The following is a 22,420-nucleotide window of genomic DNA, read 5'->3' as shown; positions in this document are numbered from 1 at the left end:
TATGTTAAATTTTGGAAGGATAGATAAGAAACCAGGTTATAGGGCATTAAACTGGGTATTTGGGACAGGGAAGAGAGAGGTTTTTTAATGTTTTTTTTTCTTTCAATCATGTGAATATATATATAGCTAATGAAATTAAGTTGAAAAAATTAAATTAAAAATCATATAAAATGTTAATCTAGTCTAATTTTCAAGAAATAATTGCAGCACTAAATTCTGCACTTCACCTGCCTGTGTTTCACCTTCTGCTCTTCTTGTTCTGACCACAGTGATGAGAGATAAGAAAGAAAATATATAAACTCCATAGATCTGATGGTAGTGTGAAGAAAGCAGAAGACTACATGTTGACAACATATCGGTCATGGTGAACAGAAACCCCTTCAAAGGACTTCCCAGATGATCCACACTTTACCTCGATAGTAGGCAAACTGCAGGTAGTCATAATGCAGAGGAAGAAAGTTCTCGATTGGAGAGAGGCGGCCAGGGCGGGTGGCAAGTTCCCTCACACATTCATGCTGACAAACCAGCACCTGCATGTAGTGATCTGGAAAACAAGACCCAAGCAATGTTTCATTTGAAAACCCACATTTCTATTCAAAGCCACAATTACATAGGGCATTTCTGACCTTACAATACTCAGAGAAGTCATTGTAATCCTTATCCTGTGAATGGAAAACACTTTCACAGGGCAAGCAAGTAAGGCCTCTTTGCTGGAGAATATGAGACACAGTAGTTCCCAATCCTATGGCTCAGGGGCCTTTCTCTGTGCTGCAGTCTTCCCTGGCCATCCACTCTCTTTTCTCCTCCCTCTGAAAGTGACAGACCATTTCACCCCACCCATACTTGGCTGAATATTGTCTTTCTTATTTAACAATGATGGGGCCTCTCTTTGGATATTTGAGATGGTCTGAAGTGTACTGGAATCAGGATTGAAAGTTCAGATCCTAGAGATGTTAGGAAACAGATCAGAGAAAGGAACCACCATGTATGTGGAGAGTATATTATGAGAAGTCAAGCAAAAATGCTCTTTTTCCCAGTTAACATTTGCAGGCCAAATTTTCCTAAAGGGAAAATAAAAACATTATTTCTTCTCATCTATTGATCAGGGCTTTGTTCCACCCAGTTATAAATGATTCTATAACCTGGACATTTCATATTCTAGTAATGGCATTTTCTACTTTTATTCAGGGACTTGTGAAGTAAGGGGAGGATAAAATCTAAAGAACTTGAGAAAGCATTTTCTTCTTTCTCTGGTCTCCTTTCTACTAGTTCCACTTTTCTTGCTTGCAAACAAGGTGAGACTCCTGAAGTGTAGGGATTTTCATGCTTCCTTCACATCTTAGCTCTGTGTTCTCAAAGCATGAGCTGAGAAAGCCTGAGGGGCTGAGCCTCAGAGAAGAGAGAATGGTTCATTCATGCTTGAGCTGAATAGGTTCCCCTGAGGATGACAACAAAATCATTGGACTTCATGGCTGTACAATTTAACCTACAACAACTGCCTTCTTTCAAAAGATTCTCTGTTTAGTCAAAATTCAGCTTGGATCTTGATGACATTGCAGAGGGAACCCAAAATACAACAGGGAGGAAATGTGCATATTCTGGTGTGAGGTAAAATGAGCCAGTTTCTCGTAATCTGGCTAACTCAGTCCTATAGAGCACGGCCAATAGAATCCCTAAAGTCTACTTGTTATTAACCTCAACTGGAGGTTGTGAAGGGAAGAATGAGTTCTATTTATGTGATTAGCATGCTTGAAATAAATAGGAAGGAAGGAAGAAAATCAACAAACAATCTTCAATTGTTTTTTCCTACTTAGCTGAAACTTTACATGCCTCATTAATTTTTTTTTCTTATTAGAGAGGGAGAATGACAGCGAGAGTGAGAGCCAGAGAGAGAGAGAGAGAGAGAGAGAGAGAGAGAGAGGAAGCTCCCATCTGCTGGTTCATTCCTCAAATTCCTGCCATGGTCAGGGCGGGGCCAGACTGTTGCTGGGCTCCCATGGAGGTGGTAGGGATCCAGGTACTTGAGCCATTACCTGCTGCTTTCCAGGGTGCACATTAACAGGAAGCTGAAATCAGGAGTGGAGTTCTGGAACCCAGGCCATATAATAAAGGACACCAGTGTCCCAGCTGGCTGCTAAAGCACTGGGACAAATTTCTAAGGCACATTCTTCTAATTCCAAATGATAAACCAAAAGAAAAGGTCAGAGACACACCCAAAAAGAACTCAATATGAATGAAAATGTTTTTCAAAGCAAAATATAAATGGCACCAAAATAAGAGTAGCAGAATGACATCCTTTAGGGCTTCATCAAGCAGAATTAATAAAAATAACTTCATTTGGGAGTCATCTGTACTTTTCTCCAGCGTTTATTGTCTCCTCTAATTCTAAAATCAAGTATTCTGGTTTTCTAATATATTCAGAATTTTAAATGCCAGTTTTAATCCTAATTTAGGACAATTTGAACCAGACAAAAATTCAAATGAGAGCTGTCATGCCACTTTTTATTGGTTATATTCTCTGCCTGCTTTCTATTTCAAATGTCACTGTGCAATTATCATGTTTTTAATAAGTTTGAGATCCAAGATATTTGCATGGGAGTACTTTTGAAAGTTTTCTCTTCATAATACATTGAGTATGTTTCAAATTCCCAAGACTTACCCTTTTGGCTAATATCAACTGTGAAAAACATGCTGTGATCCCTGAAAATTAAGGAGATACAAACTAAACTAATTTACTCCTTATCACTGTTCTATTTTTGGATAACTGTTACAGACAGTAAGTAAAAGAGTGAGTGACAAATAGTGTCATATACTTTTGATATCTTCTTGAAGGCAATCTAGCAGTATCTATTAAACTTTTTTATTGCTATGACAATGAAACAGAGAAAGTCATAAAATGAAAATGAAAGCTCTTGACTCTATAAAAGTGGAAATCTTTATCTTGTTCATGTTAATGCCCACAGTGGGTCACTGAATAAATGTCTCATATTATTTTAAAATCCATTTGAGGAAACTCCAAAAGAAATACTTTCTTCAATCAGAAAAGTTAAAAGATTTCCTCTCAAAATGAATGTATCTGAGATCTCCCAGTAAAGATCATCCTAAATAGGAAAACATTAAAAACACTCCTTTCCCAAAGAAGGAACCAAAGGAGGGGGAGGAGGAAAAGGAGAGAGGAAGGATGGAAAGAAAGTAGCATTATATACTTAGGATTGTATTTATGAATTGTATTAAATCTTCTCTCCTTATATTAAAAAAGTTTAAATAAACATTAATTTTAAAATAAGGGATAAGACACAAATATCAACTATGTTCCTTTGCATATAACATTGCACTAAAGGCCTCAAAAGGCTTCAAAGGAAGAAAAAAATGATTATTCGCAGAAAATGTAACATTGCAGAATCTATAAAATATTAGGAATGAAGTCTACCCAGGCAAATAAATATGAAAGTTAACTATATATCTATATACTAGAAATAATCAGAAAATTTTGCTTCTCATAGACACCAATTATGATACAAGCAAATATTACAAAGCATCTAAGAGTAAATCTGACAAAATATTGCATAACAGCATGGTTAATTGCTAGAAATGCCATCTCCTTTATTCATTCATTCATCCATCAACACATTCATTTAACCAATATTTTCTAAGTGCTGACTATTTGCCAGTCACTATACTTAGACACTGAGGATTCAGCTCTGAACAAGCTACAGCTTTAACCAAGGTCTGGAGGAAAAACTTTGGAGGTCTCTACATGGAAATAACCATGGCCTATCCAAGGAATTAAAAGAAGTGCAATTGGAATGGATCAGAAAGACAGTGAAAGCAAGGGGGAGAGGGAGAGAGGAGAGAGAGAGGAGAGAGGGAGAGAGGAGAGAGAGAGGAGAGAGAGAGAGAGAGAGAGAGAGAGAGACATAAACACTTAATCATGAATGTCCTTCTTAAAGGTTTTAGGTTTTATTCCAAGTAGAAGGCAATCCACTAGGATAGTTTAAGCAGGGCTGTGAGAAGAATTTTACTTTTTACAGACTGTTCTGCTCTGAAGCAAAACCTGACCAGGATATGAGGAACCAAAAAAGCAATCACAGTGGTGTAGGATTTAAGCCAGGATGGTTGCAAAATGGGTGGAGAGGGTAAGGAAGTCTTATGTGCTCTTAGGAGGTGGCATCTATCAAAGTTTGGCAGCAAATCAGATGGGGATAGGAACTGAAGGAGATGCTGTACTGAAATATAGCTCCCTGGGATTTGTTTGAGCTACTAGATGAGGTAGAAAACATTGGGAAGTGAGGGCAGAAAACTAATTTCATTAATAGCATTTCTGTGAGTACATAAAACTGAACGTTTATACACACACATACACATAATTTATATATATAAAATTTTATATATATAAATAAAACTTTATATATATAAATAAAGCAACATATTACATGCTCCAAAAATAGTTTTAAACATTTATAATTGAATAAATTACTTGTATCTTAAAAGTCTGAGTTATAGATTCAGAAAAATCTGGCTTGGTTACCAGCATCATTTGCATAGCAATACTTAATCTTTCTGAGACACAAAATTCCTCAGTTAAAAAAGGGCCAAAGAGTGTAAAGCAATAGTATCTGCCTACCAAGAGTTGTTTAGAGGATCAAAATGTTGTAAATCAGTAAAGCCCTTTGCATACTATAATTATTACAAAATGTCAGTTGTTATTGTAACTACTACTATCAATTAAGAAGTAAATTACTACTATTAGTAATACTTTACAGTCTCCTTTTAAATATGAAGAATATTACCTATTTGCTTACAAAATATTTTACAATGTTTCCATTTGTGTTTTGTATATATGCTTGGTTTATTTCATAAATATATATTTTAAAATCTTACATAAAGTCTATATTTCTATTCATTTTCTTGTCGTTTTCATTTATAGAGTTTCCTCTCCTAATATTATTCAAATATTTTCCCATATTTTGTCTCAATGGCTTTATTTTTACTCTTTCATTTTTAATACAATAGAATTTATTTTTGTGTATGGTGTACAGAAGAGGACTCAGTTCCCATAAATTGTCAATTAGCCAATATCCTCAATTACTATATAATGCACAGTATCTATCATTCTAAATGCCACTTGGCAATACTATAAAGTTCTCATAGATAATAAAATATTCTTTCAAGTAATTTTTTTTTATTTGACAGGTAGAGTTATAGACAGTGAGAGAGAGAGACAGACAGAAAGGTCTTCTTTCATTGGTTCACCCCCCAAGTGGCTGCAACGGCCGGAGCTGCGCCGATCTGAAGCCAGGAGCCAGGTGCTTCCTCCTGGTCCCCCATGCAGTTGCAGGGGCCCAAGCACTTGGGCCATCCTTTACTGCCTTCCCGGGCCACTGGAAGAGAGCTGTACTGGAAGAGGAGCAACTGGGACTAGAACCGATGCCCATATGGGATGCCGGGGTAGCAGGCGGAGGATTAACCAAGTGAGCCACGGCGCAGGCCCTTTCAAGTAATTTAAGCATACTATACAAGTACTCACTATTACATTGTTTACAATACAGAAAAATTACATTTTTCTTAATAGTCATCAGTGAAGGACTGGCCAAGGGGTTGACCTTTGGGATACCAGCATCTGATATCCGAGGGTCTGGTTTGAGTCCCAGCTATTCTACTTTCAATCCAGCTTCCCACTAATATGTGCACTGAGAGATAGAGGATGATGGCTCAAGTACTTGGGTCCCTGTGATTCATGTGGGAGACCCAGATTGAGCTCTGGACTCCTTGCTTCACCCTGGACCAGCCCTGGCTGCTGTGGGCATTTGGGCAACAGTGGATGGAAGATCTCTTTTTCTCTGTCTTTGTCTCTCTCTGTTTCTCTGCTTTCAAATAAAATAAAAACAAAGTAAGAATAATAATGTAAAAAAGGGAGTGGCCAAATAAACTACAGTGTACCCTTACCATGGATTATCACCCAGTCATTAAATGCAGTGAGGTGGATCTACATGTACTTACATGAGAAGAGATCCACAATGTATCGTTAAGCATAAAGTAAACAAAAATAAAAACATAGTGAAAAACAGTTTTTATAGGGTTGCTATATTTTACAAAAATGAACTAATAATTATAAATAAACTAATACATATTTATGTATTCATCCAAAAAAAGCCTGGGAAGAGAGTCATATAAATTTTAGCTACATAAATGTATTTATGGGAAGTATGATGGAGTAGACATTTATGTCTTTTACTTTTTAACCATACAGACTTCTATATGTTAAAATATTTTTAAAAATTGCATCTAGTATTCTTATAATCAGGAAATAAATAAAAGGAAAAAGCCACTTTACCTGCAATGGCTTCATAGAGACCAGCTTTGTACCCTAAATACTCATACTCTTCAAATCTCTGAGGCCCCTCACACAGGGTGCGGCACTCTGCATCTTCATTGAAATATTCTCGTAGGGCTTGTTCAAAGTACTTGATAGCTACCTCAAAATCATCGGCCTCATAATGTTTAACTGCTGCACTGTAGCTCTCCTGCAAAAAAGAGAGAAAAACAAACAAACAAACATGTTTTCAAAGAGTAAGATGGAGGCAGCCGGGCTGGGTTTCAAACTCTTGTACTGCAGAGGGACAAAGAAGGTCTTTACTGAAGGTAAAATGTCACTTCCTTGGCTTCAAATAGTTGTAAATAAGAGGGGACTTACTGAGCTAGAAGCCTCTACAGCACCCATGGATTTCATTTGCTTTCTGAGCACACACACAAACTGTACTTGTTAAGTCGTCTGCTTGTAGGTCAGACCAGGTAACATGTGTGGTGCAACAGATGTGGATGGAAGTGCCCCCTTCACTTCAGGCCTTGCCCAGTTTAAAAAGAAGAAAACCAGGCATCTAAAATCTTACTGTTTTCCTTTGCTATCCTGATTTTGGAGGCCGCACATCAAGAATGGTGATATGGAAAATTGAAAAGTAGTTTTTTTTTTTTTTTGACAGGCAGAGTGGACAGTGAGAGAGAGAGAGACAGAGAGAAAGGTCTTCCTTTGCCGTTGGTTCACCCTCCAGTGGCCACTGCGGCCAGCGCGCTGCAACCGGTGCACCGTGCTGATCCGATGCCAGGAGCCAGGTGCTTCTCCTGGTCTCCCATGGGGTGCAGGGCCCAAGCACTTGGGCCATCCTCCACTGCACTCCCGGGCCACAGCAGAGAGCTGGCCTGGAAGAGGGACAACTGGGACAGAATCCGGCGCCCCGACCGGGACTAGAACCCAGTGTGCAGGCGCCGCAAGGCGGAGGATTAGCCTAGTAAGCCGCGGCGCCGGCTTTTTTTTTCTTTTTTTTTAACATGTGATTTCAAGGAACACTTCATCTAAAGAGTTATATGATGTTTTAGAAGCTCAGTTTGAAAAGCACAGATACTGGCTTCCACTCCTAGGTGTGAAATAAATACTCTGGAGAGGAGCTAAACCTCCGAATGTACTACCGATATTTGTACGATGTTGTAGTTTTCCCATATTGCACCAATTTTATTTTTCTCTCAATTTTTGAAGTTTTTGTGTTTTTAGTTTTTCTAATGTTTAAATTTTCATTAAATCTTTAAAAACAGTTTCTCCTAGTTTTTTTTTTTTTTCAATTCTGATAATTTTAATATTCTACTTGGGAACTCTGAAATTACAAAGATGCTACTGGAAGTTGAGAATCAAGTTGAGATCTCATTCACAGAAATTGACCATGAGTCAAGTGAAACTTAAGAGCACTTAGCTCCCTGCAGTAAGGGCAAGGGGCAGCAGAGCTCACCAGGTGTGCTTTGGCTTCCCGGTCTGTCATCTGGAATGCTTCAACACCAGCCATCATCCTATAATTTTCGATGTTCTGCTGCATTTCCATATGTTCGGGGTTGGCCATGAAAAATGTGTGGGCTGCTTCCATTGCCTTGTCCAGCTGGTTAAGCTAGAGAGCGAAAGAGAGAGAGGAGCAAATGAAAATAATTATTTCTAAACTAGGTTCAGAGAAGTACAGATCAGTCCAAAGCCTCAGAAGGTGAAAGCATCAAGACCAGAATTCTAGTTCACACTCACTATGATATAACAGGGTACTTCCAACAGTTTGTGGGAAAATGAAATTAAAAGATAAGTTTATTGTGGTGCAAAAAATTGTGAAATCCTTGCATAGTATTTTTCAAAATACACTTTAAAATTATTTATTTTTCATTTTATTTGAAAGGTAGAGGGAAAGAGAGCAGAGAGAGAGGTGGATAGAGATTTTCCAAATGCTTGTAGTAACCAGGGCTGGGCTAAGCCAAAATCTGAAACCTAGAACCCAATCCAGGTCTCCTATGTGAGTGGCAGGGACCCCACATTTCAGCCATCATCTGATGCTATCCAGGGTGTGTATTAGCAAGAAGATGGTTGGAAGCGGAGTACCCGGGACTGGAACCAGAAACTCCAATGTGAGATACAGCTATCCCAAACAGCATCCCCACAAGACACACTACTATGAACTTTTGAAGACCTCACTACACCCATATGAGAGACCAGGAAAAAGCACCTGGCTCCTGGCTTCGAATTGGCACAACTCTGGCCATAGGATTGGTATTCTTAGTAATAGCATTTCCATTAGTTTTTTGAAGGCATGTAGTGGTATTCTATCTTACATTAAATGGCTTTGAGTATATTTGCTTCACTCCCAGTAGAGCAGTCCATGGATAGGGATTTAATTTGCATCTACTATCCATGATGTTTATGATTTCTCTAAGAAAAGAATGAATTAACTTGTAAGAAATGCAACTTTTATAAATAAATCAAAAAGAATATTACATGTGTGTGTGCCTCATAAACTAAATGGTGCTAAAAGGATGCCAGTTAAATAAAAACATCTCTGAAGTCATCATTCTATTTATTTATTTATTTATTTATTTATTGACAGGCAGAGTGGACAGTGAGAGAGAGAGAGAGACAGAGAAAGGTCTTCCTTTGCTGTTGGTTCACCCTCCAGTGGCCGCCGCGGCCGGCGCACTGCGGCCAGCGTACCACGCTGATCCGATGGCAGGAGCCAGGTGCTTCTCCTGGTCTCCCATGGGGTGCAGGGTCCAAGGACTTGGGCCATCCTCCACTGCACTCCCTGGCCACAGCAGAGAGCTGGCCTGGAAGAGGGGCAACCGGGACAGAATCCGGCGCCCCGACCGGGACTAGAACCCAGTGTGCAGGCGCCGCAAGGCGGAGGATTAGCCTAGTGAGCTGTGGTGCCGGCCTGAAGTCATCATTCTTATTACAGTTTCCAAATCTGATTATCACAGAGGAATGTGACTCTGCAGCTGTTGAAACTGTCAATCGATTTTTAAAGAATTTCTTTAGGTTTATTTTAATTGAAAGGGAGAGAGAGGGAGAGGGAGAGGGGGAGGGAGGGAGAGGGAGGGAGAGAGAGAGAGAGAGAGAGAGAGAGAGAGAGATGAATGAAAGATGGAGAGATCTTGTATCCTCTGGTTTACTCCCCAGAGGTCCCTAACATCTAGGGCTGGGCCAGGCTGAAGCCAGGAGCCTGCAACTATGTTTAGATCTCCCACGTGAGTGGTAAGAACCCAAGTAATTGATCCATCATCTACTGCCTCACAGGGTACTCATTAGTACCTCACAGGGTACTCATTAGAACCTGGATAAGAAGCAGGGTAGCTGGAACTCAAGTCATTCACTCCAACATGGGACAGGGCATCCCCAGTAGCAATTTAACTGCTGTAGCACATACCCACCCCTGTTGACCAGTGTTGATAAGCTCGTTCTCTTTTCTTGAATTTGCAACATCGGCTTTTTTCTTCTGTGGTGCATTCTATCTCTATAGCCCAGGATTAAACATAGTATTGTCTTCCCCAGTGTAAATGCATAGGAAATCCCATTACTTAAGGAGATACCATTACTTAGTACAATAAAAGTTCTTCATGACCTGGCCCTGGCTTTTAAATTGCTGTAAATCTCTTCAGGAAACTACAATTGATTGCCAGAGTCTATAAAACAGACCCGCGTTTTAACTAGAAGCTTAATATATTTGTACTCCTTTTTGAAATTAAATCCACACATCTGAAATGAGCATGTGTATACTACATTTATTATGAGAACTTTCAAGTACTAGGATTCAGGAAAGGGAGGATATACACACTCCTCCATTGAAGCAAACCAAAAGCAAACTGCATGTAAAGGGTCCAAACTAAGACCTGCTAAAGACATAGCACAGGACAGGGCACCAAGTGTGAAAGCAATTATGCGTTTAGAAAAGTAAAACACAAAATGAAGAACAACTGAGGAAAGGAGAATGATTCGATAGGAAGATGGTATCAAACTCTTTAAGGTAGGCCATTGCCCCATTGAGAAGTCAGAAATACCAGCAAGAAATGCCTGTCAGAAATACTGGGTCATTTCATCTCAGACTGTGAAGAACTAAGGCAAACATTTTCTCCTGCCAGCCCAGAAGCAATGATGGTACGTGGCAGTCACGCTGCATGGAAAAAGAAATGAACACTGACTAAGTCAACACCCTGCTAACATTCAGAAGTTACGCTGTCATGAGCTGGTGAGTGGATGAGGCTCTTCTGACATACAAATAATTTTCCATAGTTAGTAATAAAGGAAGCATTTCCAAAGCACACATTGACTATTCAGAAATTTTCAGTAGCTATCCATTGACCACAAAAGAAATTTCAGACACTCTGCAGAGTGACATTCAAGAACTGCAGGCTTTGGCTCCAATCTTTGTAGCGTAACTTCTTCCTATCAATTTCATTTGCCCCAGCCAAATGAAATTCTGCAAGTTTTACAAATTACTATCCCTCCCAATTCAGGAAAACACAAATAGGCCCAATATTCCAGTAATACCCACATTCTTTTAGTTGTTCATTGATTTATTCAGTGAGTACTTTGTACCAAGTCCATGCCAGATATGGTAATAATGAAGAGGAATACTTATATGGCCTAGACAAGCAAAGTCCATGCTTTCTGGATGTTTACTTCTTGTCAAAGGGTACAAGTCTCAAGTAAAGAAATAATTAATGAAAATAATTTCCGAGTGGGCTAAGTACTGTGAGGGAGTAAATGAATAAACCACATTGTGAGCACTGGCTGCAGTTGGAGTAGAAGGAGAATGCCTTTAGGTAAGTAAGTCAAGGAAGATGTTTCTGCAAGGTAATTTTTAAACTGAGACCCAAAAGTTAAGGAGCCAGGCATGAACTCAACAGGAGGAAGAGCATTCCAGGCAAAAGAAAGTCAAAGTGGAAAGGCCCTGAAGTGGAAAAACTGGTGTGCTTTAAAAACAAAGCAATGACGAAAGAGAGAGATTTGAGAAGCTGTTGGTGAAAGATCACTGGCAGCCTATGGTTTAGAATTTGAATGCCATTCTTTTTATTTCTTTTTAAAGATTTACTTTATTTGGAGGCAGAGTTACAGAGAGAGAAAGAGAGAGAGAAAGAGAGAGGTCTTCTATCCGCTGGTTCACTCCTCAATTGCCCACAACAGCTGGAGCTACGCCATTCTGAAACCAGGAGCCAGAAGCTTTTTCTGGGTCTCCCACATGAGTGCAGGGGCCCAAGGACTTGGGCCATCTTCTACTGCTTTCCCAGGTCAAAGCAGAGAATTGGAATGGAAGTGGAGCAGCCCGGACTTGAACTGGCACCCATATAGGATTCCAGCCCTGCAGGCGGCGGCTTTACCCACTAAGCAACAGCACTGGCCAATGACTGTCATTCTTAGTGGAAGAGAAAATCATTACAGAATTTTAAGGAGGAGACTGGCACTGTGGTGTAGAGGGTACAGCTACACCTGTTGTGCCAGCATCCCATATGGGCTCCGGTTCGAGTCCTGGCTCTCTTCTTCCCATCCAGCTCTCTGATAAGGCCTGGAAAAGCAGTGGAAGATAGCCCAAGTGCTTGGGCCCCTGCACCCACATGGGAGACCAGGAAGAAGCTCCTGGCTCCTGGCTTTAGATCGTCAAATCTCTGGATGTTGCAGCCATCTGAGAAGTGAACCATCAGAATGGAAGACCTTTCTCTCTGTCTCTCCTTCTCTCTGTTTGAACTCAATCTCTCAAATAAATAAATAAATAAATCTTTAAAAAAAAGAATTTTAAGGAGGATATGACCATATCTGATATGAATTTTTGAATGATAATTCAGACTATCATGTGGGAATCTTTCTATCTTTGTAGCAATCAGGAGAGAACTGTCCTAATTCAGAGCAGAATTTGTCATATTGCAAAATAAAAACAGGATAGCCTAGGTTGGACACTTCTTTTTTTCTTTATTCTCCCCTCCATTTCTTATTTTTTTAAAAATTTATTTGAAAAGCGGAGTTACAGAGAGGCAGAGGCAGAGGAAGTGAGAGAGAGAGAGAGAGAGTCTTCCATCTGCTGGTTCACTCCCCAAATGGCTGCAATGGCCAGAGCTGGACCCTTCTGAAGCCAGGAGCCTGGAACTTCTTCCTGGTCTCCTCCACAGCTGCAGGGGCCCAAGGACTGGGCCATTTTCCACTGCTTTCCCAGGCCACAAGAGAGCGCTGGATTGGAAATGGAGCAGCTGGGACTCGATCTGGCACCCATATGGGATGCTGGCACTGCAGGCAGCGGTTTTACCTGCTTTGCCACAGCACAGCCCCCTCCTCCATTTTTTTTGCTTCTTTATTTTGTACAGCCTTGCTTTCCCAGTGTTTAACACAGAAGGCACAAATATATAACAAAAGGAAAAAAATCGAGACTTTCCAAACATATTTAGGAAAAATACACAAATTCCAAGTATAAAACACAAAAATTTGAAGACGAAATTGAGAACAGCTTGTAAGACATGTGCAGTAAAGGAAAGGAGCTTACTCTAAAGCACATTAAAACATGTAAAGCTCACTGTGCATTTTGGAAGCAGAACATTTGGCATCACTTTTTAATCTCTGTACACAGTAAAACATCAAGTCTAAAATAAGCAATTTCTACTCTTTCCCTTAAACGTCAACATTTTCAATAAAGAAGGGAATTATTGCTTCTCTACAGAGAATGTTGGGAATTTGTCCTAATGTTGGGAGTTTGTCCAATATCATGCACTACATTTAATGAGGTACTATATTCTTGCCTTGGTTCTTCACATAAGTTTCGCAATGTTGCAAATTTGGGCATTTTTAACCCCATATGGAATTTCTTACCAAATGACAAGGATGTAAGTAGACACTGAAGACACTCTGTTTCTAAATCATGGAGGTTTTTTTTTTTTTTTTTTTTTTTTTTTTTTTTTTTTAGTGCTAGCTAGTGATATAAGCACACTAGCTATAGAGAAACAGAATCATCAGATGTTATCATGTACAGCACACCTAATGCTGATAATTCATGAGCTAAAATCAGTCTTCCTTTTCCAGAGCCTTCTGCAAAAACCTCATGGGAAATGTGCATGCTTTATTATTAGTAGTAGAGAGAGAGACATGGAGTCGCAGGGAGAGAAAGAGAGAATGCTAGACACAGAGAGCTGCCATCCATTGGTCCATTTCCCAAATGCCAGCAATAACTAAAAAGCCCACGTCTCCCATGTGTGGTACAAATCCAACTACTTGAGCCAATACTGGCTGCTGCCCAAGGTCTGCATTGATAAGAAGCTGGAACTGGGAGCTGGAGCTATAAATCAAACATAGGTTCTCCAACATGGGAAGTAGGCATCTTAACTGCTATGCTAAATGCCTCCTTTTGGATTATCTTTTGATTTATTCTTTCCACAAACTTTTTGAAGTAACCTAGTGTGTGTGTGTGTGTATCTCAGTATTAGTGACATCATATTCACTTACAAATGTCTCCAAATTGTTTCAATAATTTTCAACTCAAGCTAATTTTCTTTTACAAAACCAAGGAAGCAAATAAGTAAGTTTTAATTGAATAGTACATTAAAAGAATGTCCTTTAAAAAACATTTTATTTGAGGGGAGACAGAGACCAACAGAGCTCCCATCTGTTGGTTCACTTCCCAAATGCCCACAACATATGCTAAGAACTCAGTCCAAGTCTCCCACATGGGTAGCAGGGACACAACTGTTTCAACCATCATTGGCTGCCTTCCAGAGTACACAGTAGCAGGAAGCTAGAATTGAGAACAGAACCATAACTTAAACCCAGGCACTCTGCCACAGGTGGTGATAGGCATCCCAACCAGCATCTTTACAGCTAGGCCAAATGTCTGCCCCTAAAACAACATACTTAAAATAGGAGCCGGCATTGCAGCATGGTCGGTAAAGCCACTGCCTGAGATGCCAGCATCCCATATGGATGCTGGTTCATGTCCTGGTTATTCCAGTTCCAATCGAGCTCCCTGCCAATGGCTTGGGACAAGCAGCAGAAGATGACCCAAGTGTTTGGGCCCCTGCCATCCACATGGGATGAAGCTCTTTGCTTCTGGTTTCAGCCTGGCCCAGTGCTGGCTATTGTGGTCATCTGGGAGAAGCAGCAGCAGATGGAAGGTCTCCCTCTTTTTCTTTCTCTCCCTCTTTCTCTAACTCTTACTTTCTTTTTTTTGTGAAGATTTATTTATGTATTTATTTGAAAGTCAGAGTTACACAGAGAGAAGGAGAGGCAGAGAGAGAGAGAGAGAGAGAGAGAGAGAGAGACAGAGGTCTTCCATCTGTTGGTTCACTCCCCAATTCGCCACAACAGCTGGAGCTGTGCTGATCTGAAGTCAAGAGCCAGGAGCTTCTTCCTGGTCTCCCACGTTGGTGCAGGTGACCAGACCTGGGCCATCTTCTACTGCTTTCCCAGGCTATAACAGAGAGCTGGATCAGAAGTTGGGCAGCTGGGACTTGAACCGGTGCTCATATGGGGTGCCAGCACTAGAGGCAACGGCTTTACCTGTTACGCCACAGCGCTGGTCCCTTTAACTCTTACTTTCAAAAAAAAAACAACCTTTTTTTTTTTAAAAAAGAATAATCTTAACATTTAAAAAAATGATAAAATTTTGAAACAAAATTTGGAAAACCACTTGACCTACTGTATTAAATTATTTAGATTATAGTCTCTCAAATATAAACACCAGATTGTTTAGTGAGAATTCAAGCTTATTGTAGGAAATCTGTAAGCATTTCCTACCATAAAATGGAGTCATATTTTAGAGGATAAAAAAATACCTATATGAAAAAACAACAGTGTTTTATTTCATAATTGGCAGTTTTACCATTTTTAGTGTTAGCATAATATACAAAAAATTCAAGTTTGAAAGTATTTTCACAACTCAGTAATAGAAAATAATAATTTCTCATCATAAATTTATAAAATTAATCTTAGCATACAGTGGCAATATACTAGGTATTTGCATGATGTTGTATTTTTTGCCTTAACTCCTAAAAACCTCAGAACTAAATTTTATCTTATTTTCAGCTATCATGTTATGTTAGGTTTCCAGTATATCAAATGAAAACAGTTTTTCTTTTTTTGAATATTTATTTATTTGTTTGAAAGGCAGAGTTGCAGAGAGAACGGGAAAGGCAGAGAGAGAGAGAGAGATAGAGAAAGAGAGAGAGCTTCCATTTGCTGGTTCACTCCCCAAATGGCTGCAATGGCCAGAGCTAGGCCAGGTCAAAGCCAGAAGCCAAGAGCTTCTTCTGGGTCTCCTACGTGAATTCAAAGACTCAAGCATTTGGGCCATCTTCTGCTGCTTTTCCAGGCCATTAGCAGGGAGCTAGATCAGAAGTGCAGCAACCGGGAATCGAATTGGTGCCATATGGGATGCCTGCGTCAAAGGCAGTGGCTTAACCTTCTATGCCACATTGCTGGCCCTACCTTTTTTTCTTTATGCTTGTTTGCTTGTTTTTATTTCCATTGAAAAGTCTAATAACACAAATAATTACTCAATGTCCTTTTGGAAAGAGAAAAGGTACAATTACTGAAAAGATGGGCCATCATTGTGGCCCAGCAGCATAAGCAGCACTTTACTCTCCATCCTATATTGGAGTGCCAGTTGAGTTCTGGCTGTGCTGGTTCTCAGCCAGCATTTCTGCTAATGCACCTGGGAGGGCAGTGGATAATGGCACAAGTTCTTGGCCACCTTTCACCCATGTGGGAGACCCAGATGGAGTTCCTAGATCCTAGTTCCAACTGGGCCGAGTTCTGGCTGTTATCATTTGTGTAGTGAACCAGCGGATGGAAGACATCTTTCTCTCCCCAACTCCCTTTTATCTCTCTTTCTCTGTGTCTCCCTCTTTCACTCTCACTGTGTTGCTCTGCCTTTCAAAGAAAGAAAGAAATCTTAAAATAAATAAATAAAATTAAAATAAATACCTTAAGAGTAAGGGAAATTTCTCAAAATTATATTTGTTTATTACATCTCATTGTACAATGTTTAGATATCTTCACATGTAAAGAACACTTAGTAGATAAGCTAGGTGTCCTTATTAATGGAGAAAGTAAGCTTATCTTTTTATCTTTGGAATGTTAGTCTTATATGTAGTCATGGTTATAAGTAAATATTTAAAGCTTCCAAAGTGTGATTTGCTGAAGAATAAATGGGAAAGGGCATTTTTAAAGTGTAACATTCCCTCTATGGAGTATGTTGGAAAGGAAGATTATGTCTTTTCAAAATACTTTCTTTTGCCTAACTGCTTAGGCTTTTTCCTGCTATTTCCTATGGCCCTGAGCCTGATTAATAGGCTCCTGTTCTTTCTAAACACTCTGGTGAAGTTTTAATCTGATGTTTATATCTTCACGTTAAACACTGAGGGTGAATAGCCCCTGCCAAAAGAGGCTAGCCTGATGAGCTCATAGCAACAGAAGATTCCATCAGCTAGCTTCGAGTAGACGTTTTCTTATCTAAATAAAAACCATCTTTCTGAGAAGGGAAAACACTAAAGTGAAGAAGCAGGCTTTTAAATGTGCAATTTCAGATTAGGAACTATTTAAAAACCAAAAGCCCTAGATGTTAGAAAAAACTGCGAAGTATTAGCCAAAAATAAGTGCTTGCTTAATTGGCTCAAATCCCTCAAGCCGTCTGCATGTCGTCTAATTTCCCAAGAAAACAGCCAAAATTTGATTGCTGCTGGGAAGGAGACAAGTGCACTATCTTGGTGATGGAATGTGCTCAAATCATCTCTTCCTTGGATGAAATGAAATTAGTATGTGCGGTTTATGGGTATGTTACTGTTGTTTTTGGTTCTCAGTGCTAGGACAGGGTATGACTGAACAACCGAGCAGGCATCTTAACCTCTGCAGTGTTTGTCCAGCAGGCTCCCTTGAGGTGTCAGTAGATGACTAATGGTTACTGAAAAGTGAGCCTGGGCCAAAACCTCTCGGACATTTGCTTCCTGCTACTGTTTCTGGAAACATAGCTTTAATCCTCTTCAAAATTCTTCATAAGGTATCTGTCATTGATTTCATAATCAAGTTCTGCTGATGTCCCAGGATTGTTGTAGTCGTCACTGCTTTTGTTTAAAGAACTTGATTCATGTCAGGGATTGAAAAATCAATAGAAATCACATAGTGCTCCTCTCTGTGAACTCAGAACGAGGCTCCTCTTGTACATGATCCTCATGTTGGGGAACACAAGCTAGTTTGTCAGATTGTTACACGGAGGGTTTACCCTTGTATATTGTTGTATAGTTTGCAAAGCATTAATACTACCAATAAAAATCAATGCAATAAAATGATTGTTAAATTGAGTGTCTACTCAACAGGAATAGGAAATTCCTCAGGCAGATTGGAGATCCTACATCTATCTCTGGTTTAGGACAGATGTATTGATTGTTATTTATAAAGGCACTTTAGGACAAAAACAGTGGCTCAGAGCACCAATTGCAAATGTTTGCTGGAACAAATAGAGTTCTTTTATGAAACTTCATGGTATAAAAACAAATTTTGTCATGCTATCTGCTCATTTATGTTTTTCTTTTGCCTGGTTGTCATTATGATAAATGGAGATAAAAATTGCCTTTCTCTAGTGATCCTTTAAAAAATTTCAAGCTGGCCCTCAGTTTACCAGAGCCAAAAATTAGTTCCCCAACTGCTCATTCCCAGTGCTATGTCTCTGCAGCCATTAGCAGCCAGATCTCATCCCTATCTCCAACTATACAATACTGCAATCACTTGAATTTATGTGTGGAATATGATAGCAAGATGGCAATGAGTTATGGATTTCTGTTCCTAAAATGTCCTTTGGAAATGAGAAGCAAAATAACTTAATATAGACCTAAGGCCTAGTTTTCTGACCATGAGACTATAAAAACAAATCAAAAAGTTTTTGTATGTGTATGTGTGCAATGTTTTATGAAACATTTTATGAAACAACAAAATGACCGTTACAAAAGTCTTATCATATGTAAGAAGGACTGGGAGGCCCAAAGAAGGTATCAACACATTGGTCTATTTGCTGCTTCTTCAGTGTTTCCTGAGTGGATTGCAGATGCAGGAAGTTGCCTTCGGCTGCTGAAATTTTCAAAGTGCTAGAACAATGAATTGAAAAATGCCAAGGCTTAGTGAGTTTACACACACATGCTGTCATTACAATTTTAACATGCTTGATTCTCTTACAATTTTGTGTTTACAAGCAAATTTAACATTTTACCTATCCCAAATGCTTCACTGTGAGCAATGCAAGAAAAACAAGCAAATCAAAATCTTTTCCATTTGTACCTTTATGGTAGTATAAATATGCCATGATCTTCTGTGGAATTCAAACTCTTGCTCTTCTAGGGGTAAGGAGATTTACTTCAAAAAATATTTCCAAGTACCCACTTCAGCTCATGCAAAGAAATGCACCATGGCTATAAGCCAAAGGGATTTTCACTGTAAAGGCCTCTCTTGGAGGGAACATCAGGAAAAGACTAAGGTCCCTTTGGATATTTAACCCAACAAGGTCACTAATGGGTGCTCCTAACCTGCCAGGCACATGGTCTCACTAAAGAGGTGGCTTTGATGATAGAGTTCTTTCAATGTTTCATAAGCTCCAGTGGCATCACATCTGCATTTTAAAAGGGTATTTCACTGCAGCAATAACCTTGAGGCTGTATAGTAAATGAAATATCCCTACCATATATACAGGTTAAATGTAAGCCCAAACATTTTCTCTGTACCTTGGCCAACAGACTATATTAGGAAGAAAACACCAGTCCATTTGAATTTCTAAGAAAGTTTAAGTTTGGGGAAAAAATTTACTCACTGACTAAATATTTAAGTAGCACCAATTCTGTTTCTTTTGTGGCATTTTCATTGTTCTTATGCATGTTAACTTCCATTAAGCATAGAGAACTTGGCTTAGAAAGGTCCTTTAAATGCTATTGTTCCTCTGCTTCATTTTACAGGTGGATAAAGGAATTTCCCTGAAAATGAGTGGTGGGATTATCATTAAAACCTATAGGTTTGGTTAAAACTAATGTTGAGAACACATCCTTGGGATTTTAGTCGCCATTATTTTAAGTAGAGATGAGTTAGCACACATCTCTTTATATAACAAGTGTTTGCCGATCACCTCTGACATAGAAAGAACTGTGATAGACACCATACCTCTGAGAATACACAATAAATGCTACAAGGTCCTGATCTATTACTAAATGCAGTTTGGTTAGGACTAGAAGACACAATTAATATAAAAAACTAAGGAACTCCAGAGGAGGGTTGAGTGAGTTGGATGATTGCAATACGGTATAGTCAAAACTCAGACAATGAAATCACAAAAGTTTTTTCTAGAAAGTAGAGGTGTAGGTCTTAAGAAACAGAAGTGTGTATATGTTTCAGATGCACTATTCTGAGCCAGCAGCCACAAGAAGGCCTGACATGGGTTCATTCCAGTAGTAATTTGGTTGACCTGGTTCATGTGGAAGGTCTAGAGTGCGTAGTAAGGGGAAACAAGGCCTGGATCATAGGGATCATTGGACAGAAATCTAAGATGTGCTTTTTTTTTGTTCCTAGAAAGAAGAGAAGCAGATATATTTATATATCTATCTATCTAGATATGAATGTTGTCATGAGCATGCATCTTGCCTCATTCCTCATTCCAGAAATGATTTTGAAAGTAAACACTAAAACATCAGGTAGTTATGGAAGACTTCATTTATCAGCATGGGGAAGAGGGTGAGACTAGCGGCATATTATCAACTTGATGATGTCCTTTTAGTTATGGAAACATTAGCCTGGGTACTGTGGGGTTAACTGGGGGTGAGCAAAGAATGGATAGGAAGCAAAGTTCAAAAAAAAAGGGGGGGGGGCTGAGCTGTGGAGCAGTAGGTTAATGCCCTGGCCTGAAGCACCAGCAACCCATATGAGCGCCAGTTCTAGTCTCAGCTGCTCTTCCTCTGATCCAGCTCTCTGTTATGACCTGGGATAGCAGTAGAAGATGGCCCAAGTCCTTGGGCCCCTGTACCCATGTGTAAGACCCGGAAGTTCCTGGCTTTTGGATCAGCATAGCTCTGGCTGTTGCAGCCATCTGGAGAGTGAACCAGTGGATGGAAGACCTCTCTCTCTGTATCTACCTCTCTCTGTAACTCTGTCTTTCAAATACATAAAATAAATCTTAAAAAAAAATCAAAGTCTTTGGAAAATCATCATAACTCCATTTCTCACATAAAGGAGAGGAAACACATTGGGCAAGAGAATTGTAAGGTTAAGGACATCTTTAAAATTTCAAAATCAGTCAACCAGGAATGTGGTGCTAACAATAATCACAATCAATATTCTTTCAGGTGATTACAAATTTGATTGTGAGCAACAGAAAATTATCATTTCATGTTGATTTAGGTTGCATTTTATATGATGGTAAGGCTTCAAAAGAAATACATCTTAGCAGTGAAGAGCTTTGACTGGAGGTCTGATTGAGTAGGTGCTGGCAAGCATTCACTTGAGACAAACTTGAGGTCTTTGGCCTAGAGGAAGCAAGAGAAGAGTTTTCAATATTAAGGAGCAATACATTACTACTAATGAGACAGATCAGCCCAAAATTACAGAAACAAAGTACGTTTTGGTGTTAGTAGCCAACCCTTATCTTGCTAAGAAGTGTATTCCCTGGATAAGACTTTATGGTAAATCCTTTCAATGTTAATTTAAAAAATAAGATAAATCATATTAAGAGGTAAATGTATTTTTTAAGATTTATTTTATTTGAAAGTCAGAATTACAGAGAAGGAAGAAGAGACAGAGAGAGAGAGATTTTCCATCTGCTGGTTACTCCCCAAATGGCTGCAACACCTGTAGTTGGGCTAGGCCAAAGCCAGGAGCCAGCAATAGGGTGCAGGGGTCCATGGACTTGGGCTATCTTCTGCTGCTTTCCCAGACACATTAGCAGGAGCTGGATTGGAAATGACAGCAGCCAAGACATGAACCAGCGCACATATGAGATGCTGGTACTGCAGATGCCAGCTTAAACTGATGTGCCACAATGCCAGCCCCAGCATATTTCTTTAGGGTAGAACATTCAGAGTCTTCAGTGTACTATTGAATGGTTCATCTCCATGGATGGGATATCATAGTCTACATTTTTCAAACTCTTCTGACTAAAAACCTTCCTATATGTTTTGGAATAGCTTTCTGAGATTCTCTGTATACATATATGGCAAACTTCACTAACTTTGATGAAAGAATGCCTTTAGTTGTAAAAGCATCACCTAAATTGTACCAGAATCCCAAAATATAGATACTGAAACAGCCCTCTGAAGTCATCTGCTGTAACACTGCCTCCCCTCTCACTCATGCTTACAGGGTTAAGATCAGTAGGTAAGGAGTAAGAGAGGCTTCTCAGGGCTACATGAGTCTGGATAGAAGAGCTGGAATCCACAACCTTGTCACCTAATTCCAAAGCTAATGAAAAAGTATTCTATTTTTTCTAGAATATTCTATAAGACATCTGAGACTAAAGCCACCAATTAATCCTACTCAGCAGAAATATAAAGTCTACCATTTTAAACAAGTGAATAAAGTGATACCCTAAATAGATCCCTCCAGAAGTCAATGGCAGCCAGAATAAGCTAAATTAAAGGGTTTTCTCCATGCCACCCAGAATCAGCCTAATTAAAGTTGCAAAGTGACTGCTCATGGGTACAGAAGAGAACTATGGGATTGAGTTCAAATGAAGAAACTGGTTTGAATTGAACCACAGCCTAGAAAAATGATATCAAATAGACTGTGAAATTATATTCAGTGGTCAAAAAACTCAGAGATTCTGATTTTGATTTTGCAGACAGTGGGTTTACATTGGCTATCTTCCCCCTTGAAATGTTATACTATGGCAGGGTTTAGCAGCTGCATGCTAGATCTGTACCAAGAAAGGAGTGTCACCACGAACTTCCACTTGTGGAGTGAAATGTTCTTCCTCTGTAGGCATAGAGTGTGATAAACTTGGCTTTCTAGAGGTCCTGAAGCTCAGGTTGCTACTGTACTTCATCTTTCAATTCAACCTGAACAACATCTAATGAAGGCCCTGTGTTGGGCATTTGGTGGGTGGGAACAGTGGAGATAAAAGTAGGATAT

The 22,420-nt window shown here is 39.4% G+C and overlaps 1 protein-coding gene and 1 long non-coding RNA gene across 2 annotated transcripts in view; both read right to left on the bottom strand.

Moving 5' to 3' along the window:
- Positions 1–22,420, bottom strand: part of P3H2 (prolyl 3-hydroxylase 2) — a 165,795-nt gene that overhangs the window by 35,217 nt on the left and 108,158 nt on the right. The window contains exons 2-4 of the mRNA XM_002716510.5: positions 7,779–7,931; positions 6,335–6,524; positions 413–544 (exon numbers count right to left, since the gene is read on the bottom strand). Coding sequence (XP_002716556.3) covers positions 413–544; positions 6,335–6,524; positions 7,779–7,931 — 475 coding nt within the window. The remainder of the gene's footprint in view (positions 1–412; positions 545–6,334; positions 6,525–7,778; positions 7,932–22,420) is intronic.
- LOC138849320 (uncharacterized) overlaps positions 9,380–22,420 on the bottom strand; it is an 83,217-nt gene continuing 70,176 nt past the window's right edge. The window contains exon 4 of the long non-coding RNA XR_011388005.1: positions 9,380–20,820. This is a non-coding gene — a long non-coding RNA (uncharacterized lncRNA). The remainder of the gene's footprint in view (positions 20,821–22,420) is intronic.

Source organism: Oryctolagus cuniculus, chromosome 4 (assembly GCF_964237555.1).
Source record: "Oryctolagus cuniculus chromosome 4, mOryCun1.1, whole genome shotgun sequence".
In the NCBI taxonomy this organism is placed as follows: domain Eukaryota; kingdom Metazoa; phylum Chordata; class Mammalia; order Lagomorpha; family Leporidae; genus Oryctolagus; species Oryctolagus cuniculus.
The sequence above is the reverse complement of the archived record's forward strand: the minus strand, read 5'-3'. Positions and strand labels throughout refer to the sequence as shown.